Source organism: Poecilia reticulata, chromosome 13 (assembly GCF_904066995.2).
Source record: "Poecilia reticulata chromosome 13, P_reticulata-male-v2, whole genome shotgun sequence".
Classification (NCBI taxonomy): Eukaryota; Metazoa; Chordata; class Actinopteri; order Cyprinodontiformes; family Poeciliidae; genus Poecilia; species Poecilia reticulata.
The window spans coordinates 27,719,051-27,735,585 of NC_088842.1; the positions used below are offsets into that span (position 1 = coordinate 27,719,051).

General features: G+C 37.6%; 1 protein-coding gene across 1 annotated transcript; it reads right to left on the reverse strand.

Moving 5' to 3' along the window:
- Window positions 1-5,378: 5,378 nt before the first annotated feature.
- On the reverse strand, window positions 5,379-7,803 carry LOC103475007 (lysophosphatidic acid receptor 6). The gene has a single exon (XM_008426367.3). The coding sequence runs from the start codon at window positions 7,050-7,052 to the stop codon at window positions 5,997-5,999; it is 1,056 nt and encodes a 351-aa protein (XP_008424589.1). The 5' UTR covers window positions 7,053-7,803; the 3' UTR covers window positions 5,379-5,996.
- Between the last annotated feature and the right edge of the window lie 8,732 nt (window positions 7,804-16,535).

Here is a 16,535-nt window from a genome sequence, read left to right on the forward strand (position 1 = left end):
GCAGAGACAATCCTAAATGTCTATATAATCTAATCTGGCTGTGCGAACTATAAAAACACTGTGTGCCAAAGTGTGTGTGGTGATTTTCAAATTCCTAGATAGTTGCGCAGATCGCTGTGTGAGAACTGCTTCTTCCCAATCCCTTTAACATACCCTGGCATGTTGGGACTTGCAGCTTTTGAGTTTAATGCGTAACAGTGATGCTGTCATCCCCTCTGTCTCAATACACACCATCTGAAAGTGAAGCAATCACAATATTTTCCCTCTTGTGTTTCAAATCAAAACACTCGGTTGCTCAAATGGTGCAAGCCCCATTATAAATCATCTTCTGTCAGTTATACGAAGCAGGAACTTCCTGACTCATGTGCTAAGACACAAGCAGGTCTCGGCAGACTGGATTCTTGGCTGAAGGTGAAGACTCATCGGGTTAACTAAGACAGAAACATTGAGGCGTTGTGCTAATGGCTGCTGCCAAATTAAGCTTCCTGGGTGTGACGCTGAGCTACATGTGGGGCCTCTCAAATGAATCTATTGAAGCCTTTGGACAAAATGCATGTATTTTCATAAACACCATGTTCTCCCAAATTAGGGAGTGTATTTTAAACATGCCAGACATAGTCCCTGTTTCATTCCTTAGATTTTGAGCAACAAAGAGCTAAACTGGTCACATAACTGCTCCAGAGGATTGATAAGAGATGCTTATGGTGGAGACAATGGGGAGTTACACAGATTACATGCGACTGTGTTGCTTCGTTATTTGGCAAAGCTATCTCGTCTCATTCTATCCTGCAGCTTGTTAATGGTCCCTGCATCTGGTTTTACATTGAGCCAGGATGTTGTTGTGTCAACACAGCAAGATTTCCCTTTTCTGCTTATTAACCACATCCTGATAGCTGAAGGCAGGTTTTGTGGTTTTATTGCATTATCTTTGCCAGGAAAACAAGCCTTGTATTGAATAATAGCCCCCCCCACCATCCCAACAACACAACAGAATGTGACTAACTGCTATAAAAGTCGACACTTTCTGCAAAATTGATGGAACAAAAGTATATGGCATGTTTATTGTAATTACAAGAGAACGGTGCAAATATCCAAATAGCCACTAGCCATGTCAGGGTAATAACAGCCATTTCCTGCCAAATTTTCTTTGTGTGGAGAGGAAAATAGCTGATCATCTAATGTAGTGGGCCCCTTCCCCCAAATCCATTGGGCAAAATGGTGCTCCCCCCTGTCATGTGACCCAAGATGTGGATTGAATCTGAGGACAATAACCTCTCCACCAACCTCACAACTGACCCAACCCAAACTGCCTTTCCTGGTGTCAGATTTCCAGCAGAAATCACTGCTCTGCTGATACAGGCTGACAGAGCTTCAAAGAGCTCATCAGGACGATCAGAGGAGAAACGTGTCAGATTTATCACAGGGTGATGTGGACCCAAAAGCTGACAGTCTTGATCAAGAACACTTTAGGGTCTTCAAGAGCGACATGGTGCTGTGATGACACCGCTGATGGCATAAACATTAGATTAGTGATCTTGTGTTGCGGGAAAATAGTTTAAAGAACTCTTCAAAGATAAATCTGTAGATCCTGCATTAGACCAGCACTGATTGGTGACTGGGAGGCCAGAAACTCAAAATCCAATCCAGTCTTTTTACTATCTGTGAAGATATCCCAAATAAGTGCTAAGAGGTTGCTTTAACAAAACTCTGTGCTAATTGTGCTTATTAATCACATTACTTTACAATGTCAACTCTAATCTGTTTAGTCTGCTGTGGTATAATAGTATTGTTCTTTTCCACTGCAGAGCTGTGTAACGCTGACTGCTCTCGCATACACACAGTGTGACGTTGCCTCTGGTATTATATTGATAGTTGATCACCCAAACAAAGGCTAAAAAATAGCCTTTGTATAAAAGACTGTCAACTTGAATTAACCAGACTTGCCAAAAATTTTAAGTTTTAATTTCTTAATAATACTTAGTCTGCTTCATTACAAAATAAAGTGGAACAACTTAAAATACATATTGGTCTGTCAGACACTAAATTGTTTGTTGAATCTGATTAGTGAATTTCTATTTAAGACGCAGATATAATTACTCATATTAAAGCTACTTTCACCTTTCTAGACAATTGAAATGTCCAGAAAATTGAATATGCACATCCACTGAGATTTATCATACAAAGCTGCTGGTCCACACACCCAACAGAATGAAGAACAGAATGTATATGTGACGACAACCTGCAGCTCGCCTGTGTTTTCTCATCCTGCAGCCTGTTGGGAAGGAAAGGTTAAGTTGAAAACATACCGGCTGTGAATGCACAAAACATGCCAGTCTCTGCCTCTAACATGAATAGTACCTCAATGTTTGCCTCACCAAATCAGTAAATCTGAACTATTAAGACAGAAATCACTTTGTATTGTCTCTCTTGGTGCTGAATGAGTGAAAAGTTTTCTATCATTTATCTAAAGTGGTTTGGAGTTGTGTTTTCCTTTATTTATCCGCTCTTGTTCCTGTCTTCATTCTGTGCAGCGACGTTAACAGTCATTAACGCCTGGTGATCAGATTGTATACTGTAAACACAGAACCAGACGTTTGGCCCTTACCAGGGATGATGTTAGCTTTTAGCCAGAAAGCTGTTTGTTTTCAGAACAGTGTCCTGTTGAATTTTGGTCCAGGTCTAAATACAGTGTCGCTGGCTGACCTTTAGGTTTTAGCAGCATGTGCTTCTGTTAGTTTCTCGTACGATGACTTGTTTCCTGGTACTTTGACTTCACAGCACATTGCTTCCTGTGACAACGGGGACTAATTCTGCAAGATTTTAGTTTGAGATTTCCACTCTCACGCTCTGCTTCAGTGGTTCTTCGTGACTTGCAGTTATTTATTTTTTCTTTTAGTCTTAAAATAAATTGTATCGGCTTCTGTCTTTTTGGGTTCAGAGCACTGAACTCAAACATAACCATATTTTTCTGTGTGTGGTAAATAAGGTTATTATAACCTTACCTTTATGCTCAACGGTGGGTTGGGATCACATAAGGCTTGTGAATGACTCCGTCACCTTAGAGCGTGCAGAAGAATGTGCTGAAAGTGCTTGCTGATGTCCAAAACATTTCATAGCATTCATGCATGCAACAGCAACGTGCAAAGTGTAGCTTTTGTCACTTTTTGTCACTCAGTTCCTCATTTGTGTTTATGCACAAGATTCAGCTCGTCAGCTCTTTTGTGAAAATATGTATTGCAATTGCACAGAATGCCACGTGTTTCATGGAAGTGCAAAAAAATCCTAAATTGCATCAGAAAACTGAAACCTAGAGTAGAAATTTTTTTATATATATTTCAGCTGTTGACATAGCTATTAAACTGCATGAGAACTGTATTTATGATGACAACTATCGCATTTGACCATACTTTTAAATCAGAAATATATAGTAATAATAATCTTAAATTCACCATTTATAATTGTTTATGAACTTAACTAGATATATCAGTAAAATCCTATCAACCCAGAAGTATAGTGGATTTTATTGTGTGTAAACATGAGACCTTGACCTCTTTAACAAAGTACTTCTTCATCAAATAATTCAAACTTCTTCTTTTACAAGACATAAAATATATATATAAAAAAACAAAAAACACCTGATTATTTTTAAACACTAAATGTCTGATAAAATAAATTCTAACTGATAACAGTACATGTCCTATCGAAGATCTAGGTTTATTTTATGGGTCTAAATACATAAAATTATGCTTTGTTCATCATCCAGTAGCCATTTTTAGCAAACCTAACTACACTGTAAAATTTTTATGATGTATACTTCCTGCATGAAAAATCTTGTATCCTACATGGTTTGCTTATGCCTTGGGCTGTCTAACTGGTTCAGTCTAAATGCAAACAATGAGTTTCTATTACATAAACTTTTACCTGTATTGTTAAAAAGTTCCACCAAACGAAAACATAGAAAACAATGTATTTCTACTTATTTCATCATTTTCTCTCTAGTTGAACATATTTTTTAATTATTACACCTCTATTTTTATCCCTTTTTGAAAGTTAAAGTCTTCCTGATTGACTGTACAAATTGAACCAGTTTGGTGGAAGCCTACAGACAGACTCGTCAGCCAAAAACAAAAACACTATGTCCTTGTGAGGGAAGGGAAGACGAAGTGTTACAGGAGATAAAATGAAATTCCAGTGTAGGTTTAAAAGGAACAAATGCCATGGTGCTTCAATTCTTTCTATGATCAACCCATTGTGCTTAAATGTTTTTACTAAGAGGATTTTGCCTACTTTCGATGTGGTCTCAGCAGCACAGATGTGGATTCACATGTCGATGACCTAAAACTGTGGGGAATCTCTAAATGTCAGTGAGCAACAATTACATATGCATTTCCTGTTCTAGTTAGCCATAGAGAAGTCCCTTGGAGAAGTGAAACATATCATAACTCATAGCTTTCGCTTCTTTACATCATGCAGGATAAAGAAAAGAGATTCTCAGCTCTTACCTCTGTGGTGCATATTAAAAGAATTATACTTACCTAATATAAATCATATATTTATTTTTGGAAATGCCAGCTGGATTTCTCACATTTGTGTTATCATTGATATTTCAGCCAATTATAGTTACATAGTTATAAGAATTACCCTTAAAAACACTTTAAATATTTTGATGAATGCAGAATAAATTATACATACATTTTCACACCAGTATTTATTACCATTAAATAATTTTCAGCAAGTATTTGATGTATGATGTTCAAGGTTTCATTTTTTTTAATGAATCCCTTTTCATGTTTTATTATTTTGTGAACATTTCAAATTGAGCAGTTTGAAATAAAATGTAACCTGAATGCTTACCTAATATTATTTTAAGCATCACTTGAATTTCTTAATCTCTTTATGATGCAATTGATACATCATGGTCATACATTCATAGTATTTTCTTTACTAAAGCAATATTGTTTATACACTTTCAGACTGCAAGACATTGCAGAAATATACTAAAAACAAAGTATGTTCTGACCAATGAATTGTATCACAAACTATGCACATAATTTTTGTTGTATTTTATTTATAAAAGTGAAGTTTAAATGGAGTGAGAATGCACTTTAATCTTTAGGTCTTCCAAAAAAAGACATTATATGATTTAATCAAAGAGCAATAAAAAAAACAACTTAAAGACTTGGATTTCTCTGAATTTGGGCATTTGGTGTTAAATTATGCAAGTTCACTCTTTTATTGGTGGCACTGCAAGCTTCCCACATTTAGTTCAAAATTAGAAACAATACTACAGTGGGACCAGTATTTAAAAAAAAAATAAAAAATTGACCAAGATATAATTCTAAAAGTTCCTGTTTAAAGGTGTATGACAGTGTGATAAATAACAGGAAAACACTTTATTCAAATGTTTAAAAAAAAGTTTCAAAGTGCAGTTTTTTTTGCATGAGGCAGCACATGGCTTTTATTCATGACAATAGCGTGAGTGCAGTATGAGGAAGTCTGTCAGTGCATTCATAAGACTACAATGAAATGTTCCCAGAACAAAGTCAAGGCTGCTTTTCCATTCTGTAATTCACATTTACAAAAAATGACACATTCACAAAAGTGAATTACAGAATGACTTTTAATACCGAACATACAAAAAGCCCTGTACATATAGCTTAGCTCTTTGTTAACTTAATAGATAACACTCTAAAGTTAGCACCACAATTTACCATACATATATACAGCTATACAGGTACATTAATATGTTAATATCAAAACGGTGCTGAAGTTCGGTGATCATCATCACTGGCCGAGTAACTGTGTTAAACACAATTACGGTATAATCCACAGGAGACAGAAATATGTAAGTAGTCGTAACAAATCCTCACATGTGAGAGCAGGGTCAAGTGGTAATACTGCAAAGCAGAGGTTGTTAAATCCATAGTTTAAAGAATTTGCCCTGAGATGAAGTCCAAAATAGGAAAAACTCTCCAAATAAAAGTCATTGAGAATTTTCATACAGAAGACTCGTTGTGGAAGACCTTAGCTTTCAGATTCTTTAGGCTCCATTGCAAACTGGGGCTGCTCTCAGACTGCATGGCCTCGGAGAACTTGACATCAAATGAACGGGAGGCCTGAGACTTCCTCTTGAAGGAGTTCTGGATTGTCTCTGAGGTGAAGTAGTACACGATGGGATCGAAGCAACAGTTGGACACAGCGATGCAAAGGGCTATCGGGTAGATTGTTCGAACCACCGACTCAGTAAAGCATCCCTTTATGGTTTTGGTGCGGACGAGAGCATAAAACACCAAGTTGACGTTATAGGGGATGAAGCAAAAGCAAAAAATGCACAAGTGCACGATTATCATCCGCAGGATCTTGGTTTTGTTCACCTTTCCCCCACGACTGACGGTCTGAGGGCGCCGCAGCGTCTGCAACACCATGATGGAGCAACAAACGTTGAGTAGAAGAGGAATGAGGAAACCAACTGTCTCTATAAAGATCACCACTTTAGACAGGTGGGATTTCCAGGTATTGGATGAAAAGTTCTCAAAGCAGAAAGTGTTCCCATCAGTGTCCTTTGTGGTACTGTTTAGCAGAAACCCAGTGGGGAGGCTCCCCGAAAGTACCAGCACCCACACGGCAACGCACACTATCCTGGCGTTGCGTTTGGTCCTGAGCATCCTCGAGCGAAAGGGGTGCACGATGGCCAGGAAGCGGTCCACGCTGATGCACGTGAGAAAGAGCATGCTGCCGTACATGTTGGTGTAGAACAGCGAGACGGAGATCTGGCAGAAAATCCCCCCAAAGGGCCAGTTCTTGTTGATGAAGTAGAAGACCCGCAGAGGCAGTGTGAAGACAAACAGCAAGTCGGACACCACCAGGTTCATCATGTATGTGGTGGTCTCGTTCCTCAATTTCAGAGAGCATGTGAATATGTAAAGAGCCACTATGTTGGTGATGAGTCCGACTACAAACACGATGCTGAAGACTGTGCTGTACAGGGGGTATTTGAACATGTCATTCTTGCTGCAGTTTAAATTGTCCAACGGGCTTGCAGTGTGATTCATTATGAGACAAAGCAACTGTCCATGAGTGAGAAGCAAAAACCAGAGCAGTCGAAAACAACAAGGCACCGTCAAGCCATCAGCAGTGATAGTTCTTCTGGCTGGGGAATTGTAGATTTGATTATCTTTCCTCTCTGGGTGTACTTACTTTTGGGGATTGATGAACACTGAAAAGATTCCTCCCAGAGGACAGAGATCCAGGCTGGTGATTCTTCCCCTCCCCCTGCTCGGGCTCCCTTCACCAGGCTGCAGCCCACCAGATACACACTCCCTTTGACTCACTCAGTTAAATGAGTCAAACAAAAATCCTTCTCACTCGTGTGGTCCATTATTGGCATAAGGTGTTGGGTTATCCTCATTCAAAACTTTCAGAAGGCTGTCCTCATGAATAGATTCTGTCCCTTTGTCCAGACTCAGAGCTGTGTTTTGGATTGTTTCACCTCCAAAGAACCAAAAGTGTCACAAGTAGTCCATGCCTCCCGGAGTCGGGACCATGTAGCAACATCTTTCCTTCCAGCAGTAGAACTGAAGTTTGCCCGAATCTTCTTGCTCTCTGGGTTTGTAATAAGATGAAAGTCTTTATTATTCTGACTTGATGATCTGTTCCCTCTTTCCTGTCCTTCTTCCTCTTAACAAGCCTTGTGTCTCAAGCTCTTCCTCTGAGCAGCGTCGCAGGCTTTTTCTCATCTCACTCAGGATTTCCACTTCTCCTTTGTGCCGGTATCAGACAGTTTTGCACTTTTTAGTGGAAGAGAGTAAGCAGTTGTTCTAGCTCCGTCCCACACTCCTCCCATGTGGCTCCTCCTACTCCCTTTGTCTGTCAGTTAAAGAATCAGTCATGAGCAGCAAAGAACAACACTGCACTCAGGGGGAATTTACTGAAGTGCTTCTCATTTATGAACAGTAACCTGGTTAAACGTTCAAACTCTTAAACTTTTTACCATGTTGTGACATCATAACCACAAGCTGGGACAGGACACAAAGTCGCACTTCAACATAAAGTGTGAAGAAAATACCATCTTAGTTTTCTGCATATTCTTATATGAAATTTGTAGTCGGCTCCTAAACTTTGTACACTTATCTTTTGCTGCCTTCTTTACCCCTCAAGAGACCCAGCTCCAGCTCAGTCACACTGCATGGAGAGGGTCAGGACTTTAGTACTCAAATATTGACAGTTATTTTCTAACTCAATAAAATGCTTTGGTGGTATGGTTACTGTCCTCCTGGAAGCTCAAGTCTCAGGTCCTTTGTAGTCCAATAGGTTTTGTGCTGAGTAAGATTTGGATTGGAGGACAAAAATTTCCCCTTTGGTTTCATCTGAACACATGCTTGATGTTTCCCCTGCTAGTGGTAAAGTGCAAACGTAATTTTACATGTGTTTCTTCTTCCCAATCTTTCACAAATGACTGATTTGGGCAGAATCCGTTGCTCTGTGTTAGATTTTATTGAAAAGTATCATCACAGCATGATCAAATCCCATTGAGCAAGCGGTGCATCCATCTACATCTATGTCCGTTGAGACTAAATTCTTATACATCTTCCCTGAGAGTAAATATAAGTACTGTGCATTTATATTGTTTTCATCAGCTACAGAAATTTTGATACTTGTTTTTATACATTTAGATTGCAGTTTTGTTGCTTTTGTTGTATGTTTTCTAGTCTTGTATGAATATGTAATGGTCAGAGCTTTTCCTATTCAGGTCTACTTGAAACATGTGAATCGTTACACTTAATTTTTGCCTCGAGACTGCAGAGTCATGCACAGTGCCTGACAAAAGTCCCCACACCAAAAATGTTAAAATATTAGATATGATCAACATTTCTTAACAACAGATGAGAGAAAAGACTGAAACTGGTCAGGGAGGAGGATCTCAAAAACAGAGAGAGCCGCATGATTTTCCAACAAGAACTGGCTGTGAGAATGCAACAAGAATCTTCAGTATTTTCCATACATGTAGACTAAGAAGTAGGAATGAATTAATTAAGTATTTAACAATGTGGATGAAATAAAGTCAGCTTTGATCCAAACATGCTGGTTTCTGCTTGAAAGCTTTACATATAGAGGTATTTAATTATTCTGTTTCACAATGAGTCAAAGTATTTATCTTTATGGCTTAACGAGAGCATAATTATCACTTTGCAATGGCCTAGTCAGAGTCTAGATCGAAATTTAGTGGCAAATCTATTAGGTCACGTGAACCAAGTGCTGTTTGGTAGATTCAGAGACTTTTTCCAGGTAGAACCGGCAAATACTGTCAAGATGTGGGAGGATGATAGTTTGAAGGGTTTTACATCCCATACCTGAATTTTTAACAGGGGTGTGTTATTTTTTCACAGCCACCATGTAGTTCCTGGTTGTTTTTGTTTAACTGTTACTGGTATTTCAACAGTTCCTTGTTGAAATAAACAAAACTTTTTCCAAGTCAGTCCTGTTCTGCCTTCTTCCCATGTTCCTGTTCTACATGTAATTTATTTTTGGTATTTCCTGTTTCAGTTATGAAAAATCGTCATAAAATGTTGCAATATGCAGGATACATAAGTTTTGATAGAGTGATCTAGTATCAGAACTTTAAACAAAGCTTATTTCCTTGCTTTTTAAAGGTTTTTATGAGCCCTACTGACTCTGTGTTTCTACTCTGACGCACGTCTACTTTTACATATGATGTCTGGATCCTTTCTTCCAGTAATGTCAACATACGTAGTGCGCAGGCTGTGCAGCGTGACAGAAGCTGATAGAATCAGTTAAACCCCAGATAAGGACGGAGGGTCAATGAAGCGTCAGAAGGTCTCCGGCAACACTGGAAGTGCCTGAGGTGACTGCCTCCGCAGGTCCGATGGGGGTCGATTTTACGGCCTGTGTGGGCCGCAGCTCTGCCAAAGGAGAACAGCTTTCTGTTTTCCTGGGAACATTGGGAACGGGACAGAGAGAGAAGCAGAAGGCCTTCTCTGTTCAGTGCAATAGTGCATGCACACAGCTTTTTAAAACACATTTCTAATGTTGCATTCAAGGTTTCCTTTAGTAGGAAGTCTTCTTGGCAGCTGGTAAAGACTCAGCTGTTCATTAAGCAGCGCTTAAAAGAGGAGAGCTATTCTGAAAGAACTCTCAGATCCTCAATTTCCCCCATTTTGTGAGTTAGAGACTGAAAACTAGAAATCTGAATGTGCACTCCAAAAAACACAAAATCTTACCAAGCATATTTGATGTAGTTTCTAGTGCCAAAACTTTCGTCTACCTGAAATAAGACAGAAATAACAAGTAACTTTTCATCAAGAAATAACTCCTTGATACTGATGAAAAAGTAACAGTAATGATCTGCCAGTGAAACAAAAGATTATAATTTATAATATGGGACAAATATATTGTTCTACTGACTGATTAATTCACTTATAACGAGCACTTTCTTGTCAATGTTAAAAAACTATTGACTCAAAACAAGCTCCTATATTTTGCTGAAAAGTTGCTTGTATGTTAGTTTTCTATTGTTTCCAGTATACCAATATATTTGCACTAGAAACTAGACCAAAAATAAGACGGTAAGATGTTGTGTTTGTGCACTGTAGATTTCCTCTGATTGAATGGAATGTTGCAATTTTAGGATAACTTCAACTCTTGTGTTGTTTGTTACAGTAATATTCTGCCCACTCTAGAGATGAGAGTCATGACTAATACAAACATGACTTCATGGTTACCAGCAACAGTCAAACAAATGAAGGAAAATCTCCCAGAGAATCAAAGAGACAAACGGACATGCTGTGTGTTATGGCCCGAAAACAATCTTTGTCAATCTGCTGCAAAATAAACACCATCAAGGCCTTACAGCGAAATGTTCTGTGCCATTGTCTTTTACATCCAAAATACTTCCATCCAGAACATAAAAAACAAGCTCTTCACATGCAACTATGTGCTTTCTAAACAAAAACAAAGGGGGGTGAAATCCTTGGGTTGTTAAATCTCTCACAATGGCAGGAAGCTGTCAGACACCTTCCTCCACCCCACAAACCCCAAGGCTCAGACTCAGATCATGATGTGGCGGTGTGATGATCATGAGGAGTCGTCACAACTGTGGTCAGACGGAGGTTACAAACGTGATGACCTCGGGGGCGACAAGTCGCTGTTCAAATCTTCAAAAAAAATTAGCTGCAACAGGGAAACAACGTGAGTGACTCAACAGGGTTACACGCAATTTGATGACGCACGCACTACAAAACTTAACAGTGTTTAGATGTGAAAGCAGAAAAGGAAATGTTCACATTGTTTTTTTTTAAGTAAAAGTACCAGTAATTTAATACACAACTACCACTGCTTGGCGAACATGTTTTGCCACATCGCGGCCACAAACATCCAGTATTATGATGCGACTACTAGACTAACAGAGATCGTAAACTTTCAAGAAAATGAAATATGCTTTTCATTTTTGAAATAAGAAACGCTCTCTGAAAATGGGAAAAGTACAACTGCATACATCTGCAACTTAAAGTCACATCAGAAGAGCATTTATTAGAGAACAAGTTCATGGTAAAATACTGAATTTACACAACACATTGCGCTTTTCTCGTCATACCAACCGCTAAAAGAACTTTCCACTAGAGCCAGATCCATCTGGTTGCACTCACTAGCCAGCAAAACTAACACACTAATACTCAGATCACAGTGAGGCAACTTGCACATTGACTTGTTGCAAGAGGAATTGTCAGACCTACATTCAATCGGGAATGAGTGTGAAAATGTTAAATTTTTTCATACATTCGTATACTTTGTCAGATGCTCATACTTCCACTGCTTGTCACACTAGAGTGTTGAGGAAAATCTTACAACAGAAGCCCTGAGGAAACAAACACAGGTTCTCGAGCAGCATTTCCTGTTTAGCGTCGTTGCAGTGAGGTAGGAAACCTGTTAATCAGCTAGTGGCAGACATCGCTTTCTTGCCACCTCGTGTTACCGCAGTAGATTCTGTTGATGAGATAATGCAACCTTCCTCAGAACAAATCAGAAAAAACAGAATTGCTGATGAGTCAGTGATTATCAATGAAGCGTAAACATTCACTTATGCTCAGATATGTCATAAGTGTATCATGGAGGTCTGGACTTTAACCGAGACACAACAGCACATTGATTCCTCTGTAGCTGCTTTGCTTCTGATCATTGTCCAACTGATGACACAGTTTAAGTCGACCTCCAGCAGTTAGACAAATGGTCTCATACAGAGGAATTATTGGTCAATTTAATGGCTTTAATTTTACCAAGTCGTTTTTTTGTTTGTTTTTTTCCAAATATGAGTATATTTTCTAACAACTGAAATTGGATGATATTGGATCTAGTTTACCTAAAACACAGAATTGTAGCTTTAAGCCTAATTTAACGTAATAACATATTGTAGAGTTTTAATAATTTTTGGTTAGCAAATAAACAAGGTATAGTGTTCATTGCAATAGTAACACAATTTGCATGTAGGTTCAAAGAACACAAGTATAAATAGGTTATCAAAAGTTAAGATTATGAGGAAGCCATGTACTAAATGTGTATTAAAAAAAACAAAAAATATTGTTTTGTAGTCTCAACGGACATCATGTTTCAAAGTGTCTTGTAGATCGGAAAATAAAGACCAAGATGCTAGTCAGCGAAGGGGAAAGAAGGTTGAAAAGAGGTTGCAGGAAGTGCTTTTACAATTTCATTTTTTTAAACGGAACCACATTTTGCAATATCTTAACAGTGAAAGAATGCCTTCAAATTGCTTAAGTTCAATTTGAGAGTCATCCATGTGGCAGTTATTACTATGCTACAATGCACATGAACAGGGTGTTTATGAATCGTTAGTTTCCATTAAAATGTCCATGGTTGATATATTGAAGCGCCACCTTTAACAGGAAAGATTCACATCCTTCTCAGCTATAGCTCCTTTTTTAAGAAACATTACAGAAAACTTATTTGTACTATGTGCAACATTACCATATCAACAGGTTAATTGTGTACCCTATGGTAGCTAAAAGTGGACATTAATAATATCATGCAAATATGTTCTTAAAAATTATATATTTTTATCTCTATTTAGATTAGATAAAGGCTGTTCAGTTCCTGGAGAACAAGCCTTTTACTTTGAAGTTGTCATTTTTGTATCCACAGACTCAAATCTGAATTTGCTTTAAAATGCTCAGTCCTTGTGGCTGCAAAACTATCCCTGATAATCATCCCTTCACCACTGGGCAGTGAGGAGTTTGGATAGCTCTACTTAGTTTATGCCAATAATAAGTTAAAGTTATGCCAAGTGGTCCAAGTTTGAAAATTAAATTGTGCGGTGTAATTTTTAGCACATAATTTAAACATTGTTTTGTAAATGTTGGAGTCAGATCAAAGTGTTATGTCCGAAATACTAAAAATCTGTAGTCTCTTTTCACCATTACTATATGTGCAGGAATTATCAAACATCAGTGCACTTCTTTAAGTTACAGAAGAAACGCCTGCTTAAGCTCTTTACTGCAAAAACATAATATTGTGATACTTTTGTACCAATATATTTTTACAAGATAAACATAGAGCAGTTAAAATGAAAACAGTAAAACTCTTGTCTAATTTAGAAATAGAGCGGTTAATTCTCAAAACAAGAACAAGAAAAAGCTTGCATTCATTAAGATGGACAGTTTATAAAACTACTTCCAAGAGAGAAAAACAGGAGCAAACTTCACTCAATTTCAAGGCCAAAAACATTTTTTTGGTATTTTTTGGTCTTAAATGTCAACACCAATTGGAGAGACTTTATGGTGAATTTTGTTTCACCAGAGAATTTCTTATACTTGCATGAGACAGATGAGACATTGGCACTGATAAGATGGAATTACGACATACGTTATCTTTGTCTACAGCTTCTCTAAAAGTGAAAGTGGTTGTGACATTTGCTTATAAAAACCCAACGTAAGTCTGTGGAAATATTTTTTTAACACCAGGATGTGTTTATCAAAAAATACCAAAGTCTGGGTTATTCCAACAATGAAAACCTGCCCACACACTTGCATCACCCCTCTTCCTTCACATGCAATGCCACTTTTCTTTTGACTTTCTCAACAAAAAAAAAAGCAAATGGCGATAGAAATGAGTCATAGTTTGACTACTAACATAAAATATAATAGAGAAATGCAGTGAACATTTAGGGGCTTGAGAGGAAGAACATGTTTATGAAGAATAGATGAGTTTGCATCTACAGTTGAACCTATAAAATCCTCGTCTGATGTGATTTCCTTTTTAATCAGAATAAATTTATTTTTAACTAAACAAACATATCTTCCAAACTAAAACCTCAGCGAGCATGACACCACAATTACGAGATCTGTTTCTAGAATGAAAAAAGCCACATTCTGCATGCAGGGTATAGGATTGTGTTTGGAAAGTTCTTCTGAATGTTTCTTCTTCAGGTCTCTCCATTACAAGAGCACAACTACAAAAGGTTCATTAATGTACCTTTTGTACATTAATGTACTGCATCATCAAGGAAATACCATGCAAATAAGACAAACAGTTTAGCTGTAGATCGCTAAAGCAAAAGAGCAAACCACATGGGAGCCACAAACCGAGAGTGTGAACTGACACAGATCTTTATTTGTTCGTCAACAGATTGCGTGCCAAACAGGTGTCACTGCTTTACCTTTGCCCAGAACACACTAATCTGCAAAGACATACTTATGAGAAAAATAACGTTTTCATCGGAATTAAAGGCAATAATAAATAAACAAGGACATTAACTTCTTCATGTGCAATTTTCTCAAAAAGTAATATAACAAATCATTTATAAATTAAATGATTTGTTATTTGATTTAAAAGTAATAAATAATTTTATTTACAGCCATGACCTTTTACACCTTTTGGTGTTAGTTTGAGTTTAGTTTTTCGACACTTTGCAACCTTTTGCTCCACTTACTGCTTCAAGTCTATTTGGATGCAGCTGCAGTAGCTTTAGGCATCCAGAAACTGAAGTTTTCTGCCAATTTGTCTGTCAAAAATCACTCAAATTCAGTGATTGATACAGAGTATCTGTGAACATCAGTATCTGTCTTGCCAAATGTTCTGAATGAGACTCGGCTCTAGACCAAACATGCTTTGAGTATTCAATGTAGCTTGGTCTTTCTGTTGAAGGGAATTATATTGCTGCAAGATCGACAGGTTTCAACAAGATTTCAGGATTGAAAGAAAACATTATTAATGTCCATCTTCCGATTAACATTAATAAGATTCTCTGTCCCCCACCATTTTTTCCTTTTGGCGATGTTGTGTTCACACTGATTTGAAGTGGTGGGTTTCTGCCTCCTATGCAATATTACATGTAAAGCCAAAATGCTCAAATGCAATCCCTCAACAAATCAGAGTAGAGAACTTTGTTCTACAAATAAACTTACCTTAGTTTATTTAACAGTGGTTAAAATGATGTCACTGTTTTGAACTGGGCTCAAAGCTATGAATAATGTTTTTTAGCTGATCTATCTAACACAGTATTTTAAACTGACCTGTCTGTGTTTCTTAGTCTTCATGATGCTGTTTGTTTACTAATGTTCTCTAAGCAACCATAGAGGCCTTCACAGAAGAGCTGTACTGAGAATAAATTACACACTAGATAAGGTATGTAACAATTAAGTCACTTGACTGCACTGGATTCCAGAGTGTCAAGAGTTGAATACATATGGAGGTCACACTTTTTTTATTTTTAGAACTTTTCGGATATGTTTTCTATTGCAGATATTTCCAGTAATATACATCTAACCTGACATAATGTGTAAAAGTCACAACAACAAAAAAACTGTACTGGACTACTTGAATAAAGATCTGGAAGAGTGTCAGTTACAGTTAGGCAGCTGTTGGATGAACTTCCTTGTTGGCAATGGTATGTGATAAGCTGATTAATGGTAGAGTGGCTTTATATTTTTTAAAGATTATTTAGGGGAAAAAACATTTTTTGTCTTTGTTATGTTGCTTTCACTATGTTCCTAAAAATATGTATTTTGTCCTTTAAATGTAATATAGAGCAGAAAATGAAAACTTATGTGATAAACATATGGAATTAAATATGCATAGTATTAGGTTTTCACTCTTAAATGCATGGAGAAAAGCGATTCCTGATTCCTGTTAGTAGATGAGTCAATTGTTTTGGGAATGGCCGTTTGAATAAAGCAACACCCAAACATTCCCTACTATGTGTTAAGGCTCACTAGAAAAATGTGAGAATTTCCATCTGGAAAAGGTACAAAGAATTCCAGCTCACTGTTCGATGACCTAATCTCCATATTTCAACATTTTTATAACCAGGATGGAATTAAAGCATTACAAAGCTAGTTGATGACCAGACACTTCTCAGCACACACCAGAAAGTCTGCAGGCAGACTTGCAAAACATTGCTGTTCCAGAAAAAATCTTGCACAATGTGAGAGTGTATGCATGTGCCAGGTTGTTACAACACGTGACAAGTTAGATCACTGTAACCACTTCCGTCATAAATGACAACACCA